The 22751-nt window shown below is 39.0% G+C and overlaps 1 protein-coding gene across 1 annotated transcript in view; it reads left to right on the top strand.

The window, feature by feature from the left end:
- Window positions 1-5559: 5559 nt before the first annotated feature.
- LRRC2 (leucine rich repeat containing 2) overlaps window positions 5560-22751 on the top strand; it is a gene marked incomplete at its 3' end in the record, with an annotated part of 66502 nt that continues 49310 nt past the window's right edge. Inside the window, exons 1-2 of the mRNA XM_079548549.1 lie at window positions 5560-5702; window positions 22339-22549. Coding sequence (XP_079404675.1) covers window positions 5578-5702; window positions 22339-22549 — 336 coding nt within the window. The 5' untranslated portion in view covers window positions 5560-5577. The remainder of the gene's footprint in view (window positions 5703-22338; window positions 22550-22751) is intronic.

Here is a 22751-nt window from a genome sequence, read left to right as displayed (position 1 = left end):
ACTTCTATTTATTCTGTGGTGTATCAGAATTTTCTGGATGTCTACAGACCAGTGCCTCCAGGGAGACTGGGGACTGCTGTGATCCCTGCCTATGTGCTTCCTATACATGGATGCATATGTGATTTGAAGTATACAAACCTGCTTCTATCTCTTCCCTAAAACAGACTATTAAACCTGCATGTTTGGTGAGTTTAGCTACAAATTTACCTGCAAATCCAGTGTGGAGAATAATGCCCTGAGGGTATATAACAAGGGCTTGTTTCCAGCAGCAAGACTAGGAATGGTAGAGCAGCTTCCTGTTCTGCAGTTCCTTCCCTCTCCCAAAGTGGCACAGTGTAACACTGACCCACGTATGAGCTGTGTTTGTTGTAAACTTTGAACATTGTCACCATTTCTACTGTTTTTTCAATCATAGCATATTTCTGTAATTTAATCTTTCCTTCATAATAAGTACATAAAGAAACAAAGAAAGAAACATGTTCAGATGCTATCCAATGTCAAGTTCTCTTGAATTACTCATGGGATAAATGACTTGATCATTCTGAAGCACACACTGTGTGAGTGAGCTTATTTTGTAAGAAATTATTTGCAAGATTACTAGGAGACATTTTCACCCACATTTTCCCCTATGTAATCCGGGCAGTAATAAGATTACAGCAGGTCTCCTATAGTGATTATCTAAAAGGAAATGTCTCAAGTGAACAAGACTGTTAAACAAATTGAAGAACAAAAATGTTCACATTTTGGTAACTCAGCAAATGAAGGTATGCCTGGTGTTCATTCTGAAAGGGCCCATTCAGACTCTGGAGGGCTTTAACACTAACTAATATTGTCTGATTAGTAATATCAAAACTACATTGTACAACTTTGAGATTAAAGAGAAGACATAGGTCTTATTCTACAAATGCACAGTACAGACTTGTTGACCATTAACACTGATACTAAAACTGTTCAGAGGAGGCTAAACTGTCATATAATAAAACTAATATAATTTTGCCATCTGACTAGCTGTTTTCAAACCACTCAAGACAGGGATAACTTTGATAGACAGCAAAGAGCCATAGGAAACTTGGTATTGTCAGTCCTGGAAAGCTGTACAGGTTTCATATCTAAGAACATTTTCCCCCTGTGCTCCACTACTTTTGAAAGAAAATCTTGTCTTTAATTTTGTGTAGTACGCTCCTTAGTGCGACTATGCATCAGTACAGTGCTAAAATTATTACAGAAATGTTGTATATTGTTAATCCAATGCAGCTTGTACTTTGAAGTGCAGTTCTGCGAACTTCTGTAGGATTTCAGTGTTACTTTTAGCATATGTGTACTTAAATAGTTTGATTCTCAAAGGTCAGTGATGTTGCGGCATCTGGTAGTATATGAACAGCTTACTCAGATGAAGCTCCTTTAACATTTTAAAACCCAGTTGCTTGAGTGGCCTTTTGTAGCACAGGCTTGTAACACTTCCAGATGTAGTGCAAATGATCATTTTCCTTGTTTTTCCTAAACCCAGTAAAAGAAACAAAACAGAAAAACAAACCAAAACAAAGAGTCAAAAGCTGCATTGGTAACGGGGGCCAATGGCCAAGTGAGGATAGGTAGAACTCAGCAGACATGAGAGAGAGTACTGGCTATTTTCAAAGATAGCCTTGAAAATATCTAGCAGGACTGTGGTAGAGCAGTCAATGGGGTTGGAGATATCAGTAGCTTTAGGGAACAAGGTTTTTAAAGAGGTAGCATACCAGATCTACTAAATAACAATAAGTAATAAATAATAAGTAATAAAGAATGCAGATATTATAAGGCAGATACCTTCTTCAATCTGTGGTTTTTAAACACCTTAATGAATAGATTTAAATCTATGGCTTCTGGGTCCTCATACAACAGGAAGAAGAAAATATAAGGCAGGTGCTAGAGAACTATCTGAATATCTTTAGGGGAATTTACAAAATAAAATAAAATAAAAGATAAAATAAAAATATTCCATGCAGATATCTAAGCAGATATTTTCTTCTCTTTATGTTACTGTCCGTCCTCTTCCTTGGAAAGTTCTGTACTCTCATTATGATGCCTAGATCACTCCAAATGTCATGGCTCCTATTTATTTCCATGGAAACTACAACAGATATAAAGAGCACAGTAACACTATTTGATACAGCAAATTTTCTGCTACAAAACACTATTTTTCAATGTAGCTACCACTATTAACTTTCACCAGAAATGAACAAGAGTCTGCATGCTGTGCTCATAATGATCTGCAGCAGCAGAGGTGACTCACTGTTTCACAGCTGCTGTCATGGCATTGTTGCAAGGAAAGTGTTGCCCACACAGCTTATTTACTTTATTGACTTGAACAGGTGGAAGTCAGAAGGTGCCAAATCCAGAATATATGTTGCGTGTGGTAGGGCCAAGACTGGCAATGTGCGCCACAGTCTTCATACTGACATGGCCCTTGTGTTACCATGCAGCAAGAGAAACCTGGTGTTCTTCTCTGTCTTAACTCAGAAAGTGTGAGCCTTCAGCTTAGTCAGCACTGTCTTATTCTCATATTGGTTTGATAGATTCTGACAAACTTCCATATGGTGTTCTTTCTCTTCCTGTGTGGGCATTTGTGGCACCCACCTGGCACTTTGCAATATTTCAGTATTGCTACCATCATTTCCTCTGAAGCCAAGAGTCAGCTCCGTATACAGTTTCCTGGTTGTAATCCATTGATTTGCATGGACGAGCAGATTGAGACACTTCATTTCATGGTGTGACAGTTGTGCACGGCTGTTTGGAACATGGCTCATCTTTCATGTTGCTGTCACCACTGCTGAAACACGCCACAGACTGCCTGATTTGGCAAACACACATCCACTGTTTGGTCTCTATGAATGATCAGCAAGCATCAGTGATGTCATAGGCCAGCATAATAAAATAGGATACATTACTTTGGTATCTCTCACAGATTACATTGCTGAAGAGCCTTTCTTTCATGATGTGTTTCCACTAATAATTCTAATAAGACTGAAAGAGCATTTGTAGAATGTTAGATAAGAAAGGTGAACTGATAATCTCCAGCAGATTACAGATGTAGTTGTTACCCAGATAAGACAGCATTAAACTTTCAACCACCTAATTATGCCTTGGTAGATGCTGTCTTCACATCATATTTGTGGCTGTGTTCAGTTTGAACAGAATAGTCCTCAGGAATTTTGATGGGCACCTCTTACCTCCTAGCTGTATTCCACTTGTACCTGGTTTTACAATTGCAGAGAAATCCCAATGCATGCAATGTAATCCAATTTGTGGATGAAAGTCAAATGAACTTTTTCACCTTGAGTCTCTACTAGATCAATGTCTTAATAAAGAACAGATGACTTAACCTGGCAGACAGGAAGATGGGAAACAAGTCAAAAAAATAAAATACTTACAGAATTCACTTGGACTTTGTGTTGATTAAGGCCATCTAGGTTTAACAGAGTTTGAGTGCTCAACTGCCACTTCAACATCTCTCAGCAATTCAGCTCCCGCAATAGCCCTCCCAAAACGCTAGCTATGAATTAAAATGAATTAGAGCCTGCAGAGTGACTGCAGTGACTGTGAGGAGGAAGTCCTTGCTGCTGTTTCTTGGTTTAGACAACTGAGGTGAGTGTTTTATTTTAGGTGATAACAGCAATGAAAGCAATTTTAAAAGGTATATCTGATTATTGATAAACCATTCAACTGAGAATAAGGTCATCATTCTCTTTACACTATTATTAGCAGGTTTTTAACTTGTCTATTGTCAGCAACCAGTAACAGATAAGCTATAAAATTATTTTTTGCGTAATTATTAGTGCTTGTAAATACAACCTCTATGAACAGCAAAGATAGTAGATCTAAGATCTTTACTAAGGTAAAGAAGACTTTGTCTTATAAAAATATCAATCTCTTACCAGTATCTCTGTGCCAGCATTTGGAGTAGTTTTACAATTATGACAAATAAGGTGGACAGGTAGGAACCTTTCTTCTTAGTGTATATCTGCATAATTCGTTTTAGTACACACTATGTGTCTTCTAGAGGATATGAGGGTGTTTTCTGGCTCAGAAAATATTATTTCTTTATATGTTGTGTATTAAAGAGAGATGAAGAAGAAAGAGGCAGTTATGAAGCTACAAGTGGAACAATGTAGAGGGGAGAATATTTTCCACTTCTTCCTCAGTATTATAACAGAAAGACAGAAACCTTAAAAATATCCTGTAAGGGAAAGGGCACATTACTTTCCCAATTATCAGTAGATATTTCAGTGCAGTTTCATTCTTTCCATTATTTTTTTTAAGCTAATGAGTGGTATAATAAAAGTAGCATCTAAAAAAACCTAACCTTAAACAAAGTACTTTTATCTTGGTGGAAGCAATTATTTTTAAAATCTTTCAAATTTCTATTTAATAATACACGTTCACAGTGGTTTAGTGGATCACTTTTTGAAGGACTAAACTTGACAGAAGTCACTGGTAGATGATGTAGCTGCATTTAATGAAAAAAAAAAAAAAGTGTTGTGAGGCTTGCACTCTCACCAGTGATTCCAACAGGAGACTAAAGGAGTACTGCTTTACTTATGAAAATTTATATCTGCACTTCTGTTAGTGATATCAAGGATGTTTTTTTCTCTTTTTGCCACTGAACCATTGCTACAAATTAGGAAGGAACATCATATTGCTAGTCACACTATGTTTCATAAGGTGTAACTTTAAGGTTTTCTCTTATTAAAGATACTGTAGATTTCTTTCCTAGAGCTGAAAGACTTTAAAGTTCTTATCTGGCCAAGCTCAAGCATGATGCTTATTAAAGGGAATGAGTACTTTATCACTGACTTCAGGAAAAGGAAGGCTCCTTGCAAGAAGTTTTTCTTCTTCTTAATTCAACTAGTTCAGTTCAGTTCTTAACCGCACATAAAAAGATGTTCTCAAAACCTAATACTTTTATACTTTGAACTGCTGGAAGGAAACTCTACATGTACTTATAAATTGGTATCGTGTTCACAAACACTAACTTATTTCAACAATTGTTAATCTTTCACTGTATGTTATAGGGCAGGTGTTTTAACACATTTCACAGATAAGGATATATTTATGGACACAATTACTATGAGACAGAATCAACGTGGCTGCATAAAAAACAATACAGTGGGAACTCAAGCTGAAGTGTATGATTTATGATTAATAAATAATTTATTACTTCTTTTAATGCTCATTGCCTAGATTATGAGAAAACACAAAGTCATTCAAATTATTTTCATCAGATTAGTAGTTCTTTGCAACTGTGTCTTTATTTTAGAAAGGGAAAAGTGCAAGGGCTCAATAAATTCAACATTCAGCCCTAGTCTATAGTTGATTTTGTGTGGAAATCCCTTCTATGCTGCATTGATCACTATGGGCATAAAACTCTAGAAAAAATATATAAGGTAGAGAGCACATTGTATTACTATTATTTTGGATTCTTCTTTGCCCAGGTAGGTTTACTGAAACATGATGGTTGTTTTCCTTATTTTTTTCTTAGTGCTTGCATTAAATGTTCACGATGCCTTGTTCTTGCAGGAGAAGTTTAATGTCAGCAGTATGGGGCATCAGGTGATAATATTTGACTTTTCGCTCATAAGAGGACTCTGGGAGGCTCGAGTCAAGAAGAACAAAGAACGTCAGAGGAAAGAGAAAGAGAGATTAGAAAAAAGTTCATTAGAGAAGTAAGTTGACTATCTTGATATTCTTTAAAATTAAAATCAGTATTGTTTAGTCCTATCTCATCAACCAGAAGCAGGACAGCAGAGGGTTGCACTAGCACCGGGCACCAGGATGAGAATGGAACTGAGACTGGGTCTGGACATGGGCCTGAGAGCGGGCTTGGCTCTGCAGGGCCCTTGGTTGGGCTGGGCAAAGCTGTGGGAAGCTGGGGACCAGTGTGGCCTCACTGTGTCAGGCAGGAGGTGGTGGTCCTGACGCCAGAAGTGAGTCCTGAGTGGAGGGCATAAAGGATGCTGAAATGGCGTGCTGGTCTTTGAGCATGTGAGGGAGGCCTCAAGGGAACAGGCAGGGATAGCGATCATGACTGCTATGACATGATTCAGGACTCTGGCAATTCAGCTTAAATGACTGAAATATTCAGATCCTTATTTGTTTAATGAAATAAGACAGTTCATACCTAATTATAAAATCTTAGTAAAAAAATTAACTTGTTTGTACCTACAAACTGACATTTTCAAATGATTTCTGTTTATTATTCATCACTGCCTGTAATAATAAGCATCAACTGCAGCAGCTGGGCTTGGCTCAAACTTCAGATACTGGTTTTGCATTGGTGTGTTTCCAGCGTCTTTACTGAAAACTCACTGTGTCGGTACAAGCAGAAGAAAATCTGGGGGAAACAAAAACTGCAGATGTAATCATTCAAGTTTGTCTTCAAGCCTGAAGAAGATTATCAGGATTCATCCTGATCTTCTTTTTGCCTTGGTGGAATGCCTGGAGAATCTGTATCACAAGTCCTTACCATTTGGTCAACATATTTTTAACAAATATTGGTGATAAAAAGTGAATTTCTCATCACTACCACATCTGAGTTACCAAACATATAACTGTTGAATGCTACATCTGTTCACCTATGTGCATATTTTTGACAAATAGCTATCTGGGTTTCCTAAGGTAGGTATGCATATTATAGACCTCATCTGCACAAGCTGACAAAGCAATTGGTAATGGAGGCAATATAGAGAGATACAATGGAGCAGACAAGATATGACCTTGTATAATCAAAAGCACACTACACATTTTTGCTTGAAAACTACATAGGAATACTTATTCCCACATTTTTGTTTGGAACATGGTAAGAGAAAGTTATTCTTAGTTAGCAATTATACGAATAAATATCTTAGTGCTCTACGATCCACCAGTCACAACTTTGCAGGTGTTGATTTTGACTAAGGAAAGTAAGAGGCCTTGTGGTGTTCAAACGTTGAATGACACAGGTCTCAGCAATAGACAATTCTCCATTAAACTGTAGTGATTTCTCTATTCAAAGAGTCATAGGTCAGATGTTCTCCAAATGATAATCACAGACTATCCATGAGACTCACAGAACCATAGAATGAATGGCTTGGGTTGGAAGGGACCCCAAGGATCAGCCAGTTGCAACCACCTGTCACAGATAGGGCAAACAACCTCCAGATCTGGTACTAGACCAGGTTGCCCAGGGCCCCATCCAACCTGGTCTTGAACACCTCCAGGGACGGAGCATCCAAAACATCACTGGGCAGCCTGTTCCAGCACCTCACCACTCCCTCTGCAAAGAACTTCCCCTGACATCCAATCTAAACCTTCCTTCCTTGAGCTTAAAACCATTCTCCCTTGTCCTATCACTATCTACCCACGTAATAAGTTGATTCCCCTCCTTTTTATAATCCCCTTTTAAATACTGGAAGTCTGCAATGAGGTCTCCTCACAGCCTTCTTTTCTCCAGGCTGAAGAAGCCCAGCTCCCTCAGCCTGTCCTCACAAGGAAAGTGCTCCAGCCCTAAGATCATCTTTGTGGCCCCCCTCCGGACCCTCTCCATTGGCTCATCTTTTCTGTTCTGGGGGCTCCAGACCTGGACGCAGTACTCCAGATGGGGCCTCTCAAGGGCAGAGTAGAGAGGGACAACAACCTCCCTGTCCCTGCTGGCCATCCCTCTTGTGATGGAGCCCAGGATACCACTGGCCTTCTGAGCTGCAACAGCACACTGCTGGCTCATGTTCAGTTTTTCATTCAGCAGGACTCCCAGGTCCTTCTCTGCAGAGCTACTGTTAAGGAGTTCTTCTACCACTCTGTATACATATCCCAGATTACTCCGACCCAAGTGCAAAACCTTGCACTTTGCTGTCGAACCTCATAAGGTTGACCTTTTGATTTTGTCTAGGTCCTTCTGGATGACATCCTTTTCTGCTAATGTGTAACCACACCACTCAGCTTGGTGGCACTGACATATTTGCTGAGGGTGTACTTGAGCCAGTCATCGATGTTGTTGAGGAAGATGTTGATGAACACTGGTCCCAAGACAGACCCTGGGGGACACTGCACATCACCAGCCTTCACCTGCACATTCGTAGTGCCATTCACCACGACCCTCTGTCTACATTCTTCCAGCCAATTCCTTATCCACCAAATAGTCTATCCCTCTAATCTATATCTCTTCAGTTTAGAGAAAAGAATGTGGTGCGGGCCCATGTCAAAGGCCTTTCACAGATCTAGGCAGATGACATCAGTCACCTTCCCTTTGCCCACCAGTGTCATCAGTCCAGCATAGAAGGCTACCAGATAGGTATGGCATGACGTGTATACATTCAGTCTCATGAGGTGGTCTCAGAATTGCTCTGCCCATGCGGGCTTGGTGGGGGGGGGGAGAGGGGGAGAGACGGGGGGTTTAATCCCTCAGTTCCCACCTAGGGTGGGCCCAGGGATGTGAGCTTCAGGGACATGAGATGTACAGGAATCCTGGTTGCCACTGACGGAAGGAATCCTGGTTGCCACTGCAAAAAACTCATTTAGTACCTCAGCCTTCCCCATATCAGTTCTCCTTTCTCAATTACCAAAGGAGGTATGCTCTCTTTGGCCTATTTCTTCTGGCCAACTTACCTGTAGAATCCCTTCTTCTCGCTTTTAACGTTCCTCACCAAGCTTGGTTCCATCTGCGCCTTGGCTTTCCTAATCCCCTCTCTGCAAGTCCAGACAGTGTCCCTGTATTCTCCTCAGCTGACGTGTCCTTGTTTCCACAGCTGATACAACCTGTACTTTTCCCTCAGTTTGACCAGCAGGTCCTTGCCAAGCCATGCTGGCTTACTGCCTCCCCTGCCCGCTTTCTTATTCTGAGGGACAGAGAGCTCTTGAGCTGTCAGAAAGACATCCTTAAAGAGTAGCCAGCTTTCCTCCACTCCTTTGTCTCTAAGGACAGCTTCCCAAGGGATTTCGTCCAACAGTACCTTAACAGAGAAGGGGAAAACCCTAAAGTTTGCTCTCCCGAAGTTCAGTGTCCTGACTCTATTTTTCATTCACTGCCTTCTTTGCTGTGAGGGTGTTGGAGCACTGAAACAGGCTGCCCAGAGAGGTTGTGGAAACTCCTTCCCTGGAGGTATTCAAGAGCCACCTGGGCACTTTCCTGTGTAACCTACGGTAGGGAACCTGCTTTAGCAGGGAGGTTGGACTTGATGACCTCCAGAGGTCCCTTCCAACCCCTGCAGTTCTGTGATTCTATATTTGGTTTAAGGTTTTAGGGAAGGATGGAAAGGGTCATACAAGAATTTGAGAAAACGTCATGCAAGAATTAATACTAACTCTTATTTTAAATATACCAGGACCAAGAATACTGCAAGACCCCACTCTTTCCCTGGCCCACATTCCTCAAGATCACAAACTCAACCAGCACATGGTCACTGCAGCCTAAACTGCCTCCAATCTTAATGCCTTTAATGATCTCCTCTGTACTGGTGAGCACCAGATCCCGCAGAGCTTCACCTCTGGTTGGCCTGTCAATACTTGAACCAGAATGCAATGTTATCCAGTAGTATTGCTATATTCTAAGCATTATCAGATTATTCAATTTTTCTTCCTTTTGGTTTGTTTTCTTGATTTCATGCCACCTTTCCTTAAAGATTTTAAGAGAAGTTTAAGATGAACTATGGTTGTATTTCATTTGTCTCTGGTCTTTCCAGGGCAGACTCTAGTTTATTGACAGTGTATTTCAATTGTTTACTGTGAATATTTAATTTGAAGAGAAAAAAAATACATTTTACACATTCTATTCCTTGCATGCTATATGGAATTGTAGCTTTTATTATGGAATTCATGAAAGCATGTTCCTAAAAGCACTATGTACTACATTAAATCTTTTATTGAGTTGAAAGAGAAACAAAATAAGTGAAATAAGTGCAGGCAAGCAATTGCTTCTGAATAAAACAGATAGAATAAAAGCACTATCGGTATGGCCTGGGAAGAGTACAGGGGTGCTATTTGGACATATAGAGAGGGGATCAGAAATGCCAAGGCACAGATGGAACTGAACAGTTTTGGATCCACTTCACTGCTACTCATCCAGCTCATATTTCAACAGCTTATCTATTAGGATCTTATGTGGGACAGTGTCATAGGCCTTACTGAAGTCCAGGAAAACAACAGTTGTTCTCCCCTCATCTATCAGGCTGGTCACCTCATTATAGAAACTTAGTAGGTTGGTCTGATATGACCTTCCCTTGGTGAATCCAAACTCCTGATGATTTTCTTCTCCTTCATGTGCCTGGAGATTACAAAACTGTAAGATCACTTACACTGAAAAGGATTTCTCACATCATCAAATACATTTCATTAACATTTCAATAGCACTGACAAGTTTAGTCAATCACTAAACCGCATCCATAAGCACTACATCTACAAGTCTTTTAAATATTATCCAGGGATGATGACTCAACCACTTCCTTGGAGAGCCTGTTCCAATGCTTTACAACCCATCCAGTGAATATTTTTTTCCTAATACCCAACCTATACCTTCTTTTGTGCAACTTATGGCCATTTGCTCTTGTCCTACTGATTTTCCTTGGGAAAAGAGACTGATCACCGCCTCACTACAATCACCTTTGAGGTAGTTAAGGAGAGCAATCATGTCTCCCCTAAGTCTCACTTTCTCTAGGCTAAATAACTCCAGTTCCCTCAGTTGCTGCTCATGAGACTTGCCCTTTAGACCTGGCACTGTCTTTGTTGCCACGTTGTTGGAACATGCTCCACTGTCTTGAAATTTTGCTTCTAGTGAGATGCTCAAAACTGAGCATGGTATTCAAGATGTGGCCTTACCAGAGTTGAATACACGGGTGCAATCATCTCCTTAGTCCTGCTAGCCGCGCTATTTCTGATACAAGCTAGGATGGTGTTGGCTTTCTTGGTCATCTGAGCACATTGCTATTTCTGCTGCCTATCACGCTGCAAATCCAGGTCCTTTTCCTCCAGGCATTTTTAAAGCCACTCTTCCTCCAGTCTGTAGCATTGCATAGGCTTAGTTGTGACCCTAGTTCAGTATCTGGCTTTTAGCCTTGAACCTCATTCAACTGGCTTTGGCCCATTGGTCCAGCCCATTAAGATCCCTCCGTAGAGCCTTCTTAGCCTCAAGCAGATCAACTCTTTTCTTAACTTCTTGTCGTCTGCGGACTTACTGAGGTTGCGGCTTAATACCCTTATTCACATCATTGCTAAATATACAAAAGAGAACTGGAGTCAATACTGAGGCCTGGAGAACACCACCGTGACTGGCCTCCAACTGGATGGTTTCTAGTATTAGCTGTTCCATCACCTACACAAAGATCAAAGTCAGGCTGACTGGTCTGCAGTTCCCCAGGCCTCCTTCTTGACCTCTGTGACATTTTTTTTCCTCCAGTCTTTGTGCACTTCTCCCACTTGCCATGATTGACCCCAAATTGCTGAGTGACTTCACAACGTCTGCCAACTTGTTTAGGACTTGTGGATGCACTGCATCAGGGCCCATCGATTTATGTATGCCTAGTTTGCTAAAGTATTCCCTGACCTTATCCTATTCCGCCAAAGGTACATCTTCCCTAATCCAGCCTTTCAGCCTGGTATCTGAGACCTTCCAGGAGTCTTGTCATCCTGACGAAGTCTGAGGAAAAAAAAAGGCATTCAATATCTTAGTCTTTTCATCGCCTTATGTAAATAGGTCTGCCATCTCATTCAGCAGAGCCCGTATTTTCCTGTATTTTCCCTAGTTTTCCTTTTGTCACTTGAAGAAGTCCTTCTTCTTGAGCTCGAATTCCAGGAAAAAATCAATTCTATTCCAACCTGAAGTAGCCTTTTTTTTTTTTCTTCTTTTTTTTTTTTTTTTTTTTTTTTTTTTTTTGGTACAGTTATGTGGCAGGTAAAGCAGAAGACTCTCTATATTACCTCTGACTATGTCATTCTCTGGGTGCCACTACAGCCTTCTTAATGAAAGGAATATTATGGTTAGATAGTGTAACTCTAACTGCTTATGCATTAATCTGTGGGACTGAGGAGACGTCAGTTCCAATGTTAACATCCATGGCCATGTTTTCTTTGGATTTTGGTTTTCTGTGATGCAGAAGAGAGATTCCAGATTCACTAATACAGAGGGAATCCAGAAAGGGGAGCTTATGTATGGAAAAGGGAAAGAGGATAACCTTCTATGCTCTGAGGTATCTAATTACAGGTCTTACCATTTTTTTTAATAGGGCTGGTTAAGACTAATTTCTTATTCCAAGCTGAGTTTTCCATTAAAAAAATGTTTTCTCCTTTCTGTTTTCACCTGCCAGTATCCTTTCAGCTAAAGGGGTAAAGCTCTGTGGATTTTTCTGCTCTTTTGCACCAATTATATTAAAATTCATTCTGTTATTTTGCTGCATCAACTTTCTGTGGTGAATTTAGGACATGATGCAGAGTTCAAAGCACATTTGAAGCATTCAGAAGAGACCTGTGTGTTCTTCCACTAGTTTGCAATTTGCACACAGTACTGTCTTGTTGCATATCTTCATTATATCAATAAATAATCAGGCTTTGGTCCTGGCTGTGAAAGAATAGTGTTTCACCTGCCGAAATGATGGCAAAGTTCTTGTTCATTCTTAAAATGTGGGCTTTGCAGAATGGATAAATCTGCAGAATGGATAAATGGATACAATGATGATCATAGTCACAAAAATAATGATAATAAAATGCAAAATTCAAACAAAGGAATATCTATTTTATGAAGTATGCAGCTTCCAAAGGTTGGGTTACAGGTTATTTCTCAGACGCTTTTCAATGCTTTCAAAGATTGGGTGAAGGATAGGAGGAAGATTGTTGTTAATTTGAAAGTATAGATAATTGTAATGATGGTTAAACTTATAACAGAAATAATGTCTCACTCTCTGAAATTTTTGTTATTAATTTAGTAAAATGCATTTGTGCCAGATTCTTATATCCGACTCGGATATTGAAATCTACTGTCAAATAGGACTGTTGAAATCACTGCTAGAACATATTGTCAATTCACAATCAAATAGTATTTTGAAAAGATGATAACTCAAAATGCTAATTACACAAAGATATCAAAAGAAGGCATTTTTGTGAACTGAGGACTGCATTCCAGCATTTGATGTTCTGGATATTTTCTTTTGCCAGCAGCCAGAGTGAATTACCAAATAAGACTGAAATTAATAGAGTTTCTCCGCAGATCTACTTGTATAACAGATGAGTTTGGAATCTAGTCTGCTGAGGCTACTTTTGAGCAAAAAAATACAATTAACAAACTCCTGTTTTCTCTGAAAGAGTTTAGAATTTACCAGTGCCATTGAGATTGTGCAGCTCCTCATCGGACATGCAGCTATGAAAAATGACTTGAATGCGTTATTTGAGGAAAAACTTTCAATTAACCTCCAGAGGATTTCTTTTTGTCTTGAGGCAAGGCAATTTTGTTCATGCAGGGTCAGTAAACAGTCACATGTAAGATATTTCTTGTTCTTGCCGAAAGATTTTCAAATAAACCAACTTCACAAATAAGGTCAAAGCTTGAACTGTGTTTGCATTAATGATGAGACCATGTAAAGGTCTGAGGAATTTACAGCTTCTAGAACACATGTTAAAGCATCTGGCTAGTGAAACCTGATTCGAGAACAGTATATGAATATTGCAAGTGAGAATATTGCAAGAGACTTGTACCTAGCCCTCTGAAGTAGAACCATAGAATCCTAGAACTGTTTGGGTTGAAAGGGACCTTAAAGGCCATATAGCTGCAATGGGCAGGAATGCTATCCTGCATCAGTTTGCCCAAATCTCCATTCAGCTTGAACATCCTCATGGTAAAGAATTTTTTTCTAAAATCTAATCGAAGTCTACTCTATTTCAGTTCAAAACCATTACTGCTTGTTTTATCGTTACTCTCTGAACAAGCTCCTTCAATCTTTCCTGCAAGTACTTTCCCTTAAATACTGGAAAGCCACTATAGCGGTTCCATTCTCTTTTCTAGGCTAAATAGCCCCAAATATCTCATCTTCTCTTCATAGGAGAGGTGCTTTTCTGGCACCTGGCATTAGATCACTGTTATTAGTATCATATTACTTTGGATGGAATTAGTCCAGTCCTTTATCTCTCCTTTAGTTTTATGGCGCTATAGAGATACAATTTTTGAGGACCCCTATTTCTAAGATGTGCATATAAATCAATGAGTACAGAAAAAGGAGACAAGGAGTACTTTGTTGTGGAAGAGTAATTTAATTTCATTTCTGGCCTCCCATTAGACATGCCCACTTTGTAGAATATAAAACACAAGCTATTACCAAAAAAAGCCAGTTCTGTGATTATCTATGTGCTTATGAAAGTCCATATCATAGAATCATAGAATCATAGAATCACCAAGGTTGGAAAAGACCTAAGAGATCATCCAGTCCAACCGTTCACCTACTCCCAGTAGCTCCCACTAAACCACGTCCCTCAACACAACAGCCAGCCTTTCCTTGAACACCCCCAGGCTCAGTGACTCCACCACCTCCCTGGGCAGTCCATTCCAGTGCCTGACCACCCTTTCTGAAAAGTAATACTTCCTCATGTCCAGCCTGAATCTCCCCTGCCGTAGCTTGAAGCCATTCCCTCTGGTCCTATCACTAATGACACAAGAGAAGAGGCCGACCCCCAGCTCACTGCAACCTCCCTTCAGGAAGTTATAGAGAGCAATGAGGTCTCCCCTGAGCCTCCTCTTCTCCAGGCTGAACATTCCCAGCTCCTTCAGCCTCTCCTCGTATGGCCTGTGTTCCAGACCCCTCACCAGCTTTGTTGCCCTCCTTTGAACACGTTCCAGGGCCTCAATATCTTTCTTGCAGTGAGGGGCCCAAAACTGGACACAGTACTCAAGGTGTGGCCTCACTAGTGCTGAATATAGGGGAACAATCTCCTCTCTGCTCCTGCTTGCAACGCTGTTTATGATGCAAGCCAGGATCCATTGGCCTTCTTGGCCACCTGGGCACACTGTCGGCTCATGTTCAGCCGAGCATCAATCAATACCCCCAGGTCCGTTTCCTCTACGCAGTCCTCCAGCCATACCGCCCCAAGCCTGTAGCGTCACCTGGGGTTGTTGTAGCCGAAGTGCAGGACTTTGGCCTTGTTGAAACTCATCCCATTGGCTTCAGCCCAGCTCTCCAGCCTGTCCAGATCCCTCTGTAGGGCCTCGCTACCCCCAGGCAGATCCACACTTCCAGCCAATTTGGTGTCATCTGCAAATTTACTGAGGGTGCACTCGATGCCCTCATCGAGGTCATCAATAAAGATATTGAAGAGGACAGGCCCCAGCACCGACCCCTGGGGAACACCACTCACGACCGGTCGCCAGCTGGATTTAACTCCATTCACCACCACTCTCTGAGCCCGGCCCTCCAGCCAGCTCCTCACCCAGCCAAGAGTGTACCCATCCAAGCCTCGGGCTGCCAGTTTCTGCAGGAGAAGGAAAGAATATTAGGGAAAGAAGTGTGTATTAAAGCACTGTTTTCTATTTCATTGCTTAGATTCTAATGATGGTGAACAATCTCATATTGCTTCCTGAAATCCTGAATGCTACTGGAGTAACTTGATGTGATGCAATAATTTTCCTCATTAATTATTCTTCTCTACTTGTCATTTTATTCTTCATTTTTGGAAAGGGAAAAAGAGTGAAAATTTACTCTTTATTAGATATTTTGGAAGGACTGCAGAGTGTTTGTCTTCTGTAAGAAAATCAGGTAAGTTAAAAATCGAAGGCCAAGGAATTAAACATTTGAGTATGGAAATGCCAGAGTTCTTTGCCCACGTTAGCTATCTAAATTTTCACTATGAAATGACACAGATTCCTCTGTGCAGTACCTGAATATGTTGCAAAGATGTGGTTTGTTCAGCCTCTTCCTCCAGTGCATCTTCTCTCCAAAATTTCCTCTTAAGTTCTTCTCTTAATTCAGACAAGCTTGTTTAACTTTTCTGAGCTATGCACTCCTTGAATGTAATGCCAAAAGAAAACTCACTTATTCCCTTTCCACTGGATTTTTTTTTTCTCTCTCTCTCTCTCAATTCCAACTTCAGTGTTACATTTGTACCTGAGCTAAAGTTTTATTTATCTTTATTTATACCCTTTCCGAATACTCAATTCAGAAATTTTGCTAAGGAAGACTAAAAATCAAGCTGGGAGTGCTTAGTCCCAAGCGTGAATTAGAAGTAACCAGTTGGGAGCAGTTCTTCTGCATGAACGCCATGCATTGCTACATTTGGGGCAGACTGGCTGGAAAGAGTGGGGCAGAGTGGCGGGAAAGTTGCAAGGTAGAAAAGAATCTGGGAATGTTAGTTGACTGCCAGCTGAACATGAGCCAGCAGTGTGCCCAGGTGGTCAAGAAAGCCAATGGCTCTCTGAAATAGTGCCATTGTGAAATATAGATACATATATATATATATATGAATATAGATACATACAGAAACAGTGTAGTCAGCATAATTCGAGGGGTGATTTTCCCTCTGTACTTGGCGCTAGTGAGTCCGAACCTCAAGTGCTGTGCTGCACTTGAGTGCACTGCACAAAAGTGATGGGCCACTCATGGCAAGAAAGTTGTTTAGGCCCTGGAGTTTGTCCAGAGAAGGGTAATAATGCCGGTGAAGAGTCTGGAACATGAGTCTTACTAGAAGCAGCTAAGGAGACTGGAATTTTGTAATCTAGAAAAGCAGCTCAGGGGAAACCTTAGCACTCTCTACAACAACCTGAAAGGAGATTGTGGAGGGGCGGGTGTTGGCCTCATCTTCCAGGAAATAGTGATAGGATGAGAGGTAATGGCCTTAAGCTGTGTCAGAGAAGGTTCAGGTTGGATATTAGGAAACATTTGCTCTCAGAAAGGTAGTGAGGCATTGGAAAATGCTGTCCGGGGAGGTGGTGGAGTCACCCTCCCTGGAGGTGCTCATGAATTGTGGAGATGTTGCATTGAAGAACATGATTAGTGGTACAGTGGTGTTCAGTTGATGGTTGGACTAGATGATCTTGGTGGCCTTTTCCAACCTTAATGATTCTATGATTTCATGATACTACTTGCTATTTTTCTTACGCATTTATGCATACAGAACTTACATTGAATATAATGCTTGCAAGTGAGTTGAAAGATAAAAGTTGCTGCTCAGCCACAATCCCTAGCAAACTATGGAAGAGTCTGGCAGAAGAATTGAAATGAAATTAGTCCATTTGAAACTGAGGGAAATATTACTCATCTGTCAGTAATATTAGTCTGGGCTGAGCTCCAGTTTAACTGTGCTGCTCTTGTAAAAATTCCATAGGATTATTTAATGATCCTACATGGCTAGTGGTTCTATCTTTAAATATCACTGAGTAGGACTCAACTGGTGCCATGTAGTGTTATGTCTACTCCCTCCATCCTGGTGTAGAGGAAAGAGTGCCATTTAAATGAAACTTCATTTCTTCCCTTAAGATGTGAAGAAATTCACTTAAGATGAAGTGAAGAAGTGAACTTAACATTCACTTAGTTTTTTCCTCAGGACTTCCTATACTGCCATTGAGCAGTGAGTAATTGTAGAAGGGAGAACCATTCAAACAAACCTAATTATTCTCCAGTTACTAGGAAAACTTTGAAACTCATAGTGATGTGTTATAAAGATATGAAACATATGTCTTTTTTGACAAATATAAGTGACGCGTAATAAGCCTTTTTACAGTTAATCAGACAACTTAATGATTGATGTTGACATACTGGAGTAGCCAGATGAGCTAAATCTCATCTGGGTCCTAAACCCAGAAAAAATATTCTTATATGCATACTCCCACCTAAAACCCACTGGGCTTTACTTGACTAACATTCACAAAAAACAGACTTTCTATTATTTTCTTTTAAATCTGACTACAGTGGCTAAATTAAGATCTGGAGGAAGATAAAAATAGCTTATTACTATTTTTTATAGTAATAAGAAGCCATAAACTTCAGGAGAGCTGTAATTTTGCAGCTATCTCGACTTTTTTGTCGTACATGGACATGTGGTCCTGGAATATCTGTACCCTTTAAAGTGCCAAGATGTGAAATATAATTGCTCTAAAAGAATATTAGCACATCTAAAAGCTGATTTTTTATGTGTTGGTACATGTGTACACACACACACATATACATGTATATGTGTGTATATATATACATATATATATTCTGAAAATCTCAAGATTCGTGTAATAGCCTTCAAGGCTGGCGAAGAGAAAACTGAGATGGATCTTATCAATGTTTATAAATATCTGAAGTGTGGGAGTCAAATTTCTGTGATGTGCAGTGACAAAACAAGAGACAATGGTCAAATACCAGAACACAGGAAGCTCCATACGAACATTAGGAAGAACTTCTTTACTTTGAGGGTAACAAAACACTGGAACAGGCTGTCCAGAGAGGGTGTAGAATCTCCTCTGGAGACATTGAAGACCTACCAGAATGCTTTTCTGTGCTATCTTCTGCAGGGAACCTGCTTTAGCAGAGAGGTTGGACTGGATGGTCTCAAAAAAGCTTTCCAACCCCTCCGATTCTGTGATACCAAAATAGAACAGATCCTTTTGCCGTATCCTATTTGCCACAGGATTTCCACTTTTGTGAGTGATATCCATGCTGAATTCCTCACCGTATTTTATTTTTAATGTCTATCTTCTATCTGAAGTCAACATTTCACTAATTAATTTGGTTAACAGTATTTTTTGTTAATGTGCATTTTATTTTTTGTCTAACACTGTGTCATTTTCTCCTGAGTTTTGTGTTCCATATGTGTTACTAATAAAGTGTCAGAGGACAGTGTATTCCTCCCTCTTTACAAAGTTCTTCTTTTTACCCTTTCCTATAGCATTCATTGTGGGAGGGTAAAATCTTAGATCCAAGCCTTCTACACTTCTATTCCTAAGGTCCTTAGTTCAAAAATGCTTAATTCTTTTGTTCAAAAAGAACGAATTTAGTAGAAAGAAGAGTGCAGTATTGCAGAGTTAAACTTCACAGATGGATTGAAAAGTTGCAAAAGAACGGGAGGAGAATGTGAGAAGGAGCAGCTGTTCATAATGCTAGGATTATGTAGAAGATTTTAGAAAACACTGGGGTTTTGGTTCTTTTCAGTTTCTTCTGTTTAATGGTTCAAATCCTTTCTTTTCTTTTCTTTTCTTTTCTTTTCTTTTCTTTTCTTTTCTTTTCTTTTCTTTTCTTTTCTTTTCTTTTCTTTTCTTTTCTTTTCTTTTCTTTTCTTTTCTTTTCTTTTCTTTTCTTTTCTTTTCTTTTCTTTTCTTTTCTTTTCTTTTCTTTTCTTTTCTTTTCTTTTCTTTTCTTTTCTTTTCTTTTCTTTTCTTTTCTTTTCTTTTCTTTTCTTTTCTTTTCTTTTCTTTTCTTTTCTTTTCTTTTTTCTTCTCTTCCTGAAGGATTCAATTCAGTATTTTTTTCTTCACACTTCACCTTCCACCCACCTTATACAGTAATAGAGAGATTTTATAGCTAATTAGATGTGTTCAGTAGAAATTTTTTATTAAAATAATGAGTAGGTATTTAGGGCTTCTTATTTTTCTTATAAGAAGATGTTATGTATTAGCTTTTTGTATTGAACTCTTGATATTGCATTGTCTGTTTTCTTTTTTTTGTCACTTTGCTAGTGATCTCTCAAATGCATGACTGAATAGGCAAGATCAACATTAATATTGAAGTGGCTGTCATGTCAGAGCATCTAAAAGAGGTTTTTCAACTCTCATATCTCCTGATAAGGAAAATCCTGTTTTTCCTTTCCAGCGTGCAGCTAATGGGAATAATCTTTGGTAGGGCTTACTTGTGCAATTGCATACATTGGATTATGTCCTTCTGTAATTAGAGGTAAATGATGCAGCTTCTTGAAAGATCACAAAATGGGCTAAGCAACTGTCTCTGCTTTAACCAATTTTCTATTGCTACATCAAGTATCTTAGGAAAAGATTTTGAGATGCTGTTGGAGTCTTTCTTGAGTATGCTGACAACTTCAGTTGCTCTCTGAGACTTCATGAGCAGAAATGTTTTAGTAGGCTCATTTTTTGATTGGCCACTTTTTCTTCCTTGCTCACTTACAGGTCACTGTGCTATGTAAAGCAGTTCACAATTAGGCACTAACAGAAGCTGGGATATTTGTTTTAGGTAACTTTATTCATTTTTTATTCTCAAACCTATTCTGCTGACAAACTTTAGAAGTTGTACAGATTTTCACTTGTAAAGAGCATACTGATCTCTCTACGAATACCGAAGCCAAGAGTGAATTTAACTGTTCTGCACCTTTCTTAGCAACTTGCTCTCTTAATAACTTCTTTTTACAGAATCACAGAATTCTTAAAGTTTTAACTTTTTCTTTCATATATTGATGTTATTGCTCCCACCATCTTACTGAGAGACTTTCTGCTTTTGATATGCTTGAAATTATTTTCCAATTTATCTGTGTACCTTTGTTCATCACTTTGTGACCTAATTTGTCTTTGTGGTTCTGCATTTAATTTGTTGGAGTTCTACCTCCTTCCCATTTCTTTATTTAAACACAAATGCTACTTTCTTTTTTAGTTTTTCTCTGGTTTCAGAAATAAAAGAAAAAAATTATCCCATCATTTCAATATAGTTACTCTGAGTTTGTGTGTCTTTCTGCAGTCTGGCTATACTTTACCGAGTGAGCTACATTGTTAATGAACTTGGCTATTATATGTAGTTATTCTTCTTAGATATCTCTAAGCATTTTTTAATTAAAAAAAAAAAAAAAGAAAACTTTTTTTTCTTATTTTTTTCTTAATAAGGATTTTGCATAAGAATATTAGTGGTTGTTAGGCATTCTGTAGTACCCTGATGATCCATGTATGGGATTCTTTGCTTGAAACCAAGTTATGTCCCTTGTGGTCTCTCAGACTAGCTACTCTGATAAGGCCATGTGTGATAAAGTGACTGCAGCATGTCACTTTAGATACCTGTTGCCATTCTCTCCACCTTCTGCTCATTCCAGCACCCCCTAATTTTTCGTTAAGTGCAGCAATTTGCACTAGGCACTTTAATGCCTAGTAATGCCCTTTCAGTAATATCCTTCCTTATTTAAGCAAGCAGTTCTGACTCTTATTTGCTTATATTTATATCAAAGTTGTACGTTAAATATGACTTTCAATGTACAGTGTCATATTCCTGAAAATATACTCTGCTATTATGTTTCTTATGCCTTTCTATGAATATAAAAAATTGCATATTTTCAACATGTTTTCAAGATATTTCTTGTATTTATTTTTGTAACTGATTCCCTGTACATAATTTTAAACCAGATATTGTGGCTCATATGATACTGTTTCAACAATTTAACATTTTAGAGAAAATCCCATGCTTAACTGGGAATATGTTTATAGGTTTAGTTACTTTCTGCTTAAACTTTACACACTTACATCTGCTTCTCTTTCTAGGACATGCCATTCATGACATTCTCTAAAGGGAACTTTATCCCCATCTTTTGTACCCATCTGCACTTGTCAGTTTTCTTCAAATCTTTAGCTTAAAATTTCTGCTAGAGGGTGGAGATCACATAATTGAACCTTACATACCAGAAGAATCTAGCATTTCAAATGTGAGAAAAGATTTATGCCACGAGGGGCTCTGAAGAGTTTTATTTTGGTGTAAGAAAAGTCTACTTCTGTTAATCAGCCTGTTTCTTAATTGACTAAGCTGAAATAAATCTCTCTTAAAATAAAGCATGACCTTTTAGCACTGCATAATCATATGAAATTGAACTTGTTCCCGAAGTCATATGGGTAAAATTTTGCCCTGGAGGTGAGCCTAAAGTTACAATGAGGTTTAAACTGAAATTAGTTCCTTTTCTCTTCTAAGGTGATGTTGGAAGAAAATGTTAAAAAAATGGAAGTGGATCATTATACCCAAACTAGAAAGGGCAGGAAAAAGGGAATATGTTAAAATGCTTTCTTTTTTTAACTGCAGATTTTGCATATATTATCAGATCATTGTTTCTGTATGCACATAACTTGTTCTCTAAGAATGTATTTCCTATCATATCTCTGTTTAATTTCATATGAAATAAAGGGCATATTTCACGCTGAGTTCTGTGACAATGGTCTCAGTCTTTACATCTCTGTAATTCCCAGGAAGTCACTGTCTGATTCTAACTATATGAATTCCTGACTATCTGAAATCTATGTCAGTCTAGAAAATCTAAGTATGACCCCAAGAATGCATTTGTTTTTCTAAATACTTTAGGTACTTGATTATTATTATTATTATTATTATTATTATTATTATTTTTTGTAAGTTATTTGTGCAAACAAATCTGATTCTCATAAACTTTCTCGCACTATTTCAGGATAAAGCAGGAATGGAATTTCATACTGGAATGCCGGAAGAAAGGCATTCCCCAATCAAAATACCTCAAGAATGGCTTTGTAGATATTGATGAGAAAATCTTGGACACATGTGGAAAAACTCCTCAGCTACAGAAGAGGCTTAGTCTGTCAGATGAAACAAATAAGGAGAGAAACAAATTTATTTTTCATCTTTCGGGAGAACAGTGGATGGTAAATATAATGGCAAGCATACTTCTTTGTTAGGGAGTTTAAATAGCTTGACACTGTAACTTTTAATGCTTCATTGCCTATGCATGTTATAATGATACTGTGTTAGGACTGACAAAAATGTTTCCTATGCCACACTGCACTAGAGGTTTAGCTTTCAAATATACTTATTTTAATTTTTCTGCTGATATATGATGTCTAGTCC

This window comes from Tetrao urogallus (genome assembly GCF_951394365.1).
Source record: "Tetrao urogallus genome assembly, chromosome: Z".
NCBI lineage: Eukaryota > Metazoa > Chordata > Aves > Galliformes > Phasianidae > Tetrao > Tetrao urogallus.
This window is presented reverse-complemented; position numbering and strand designations above follow the sequence as displayed.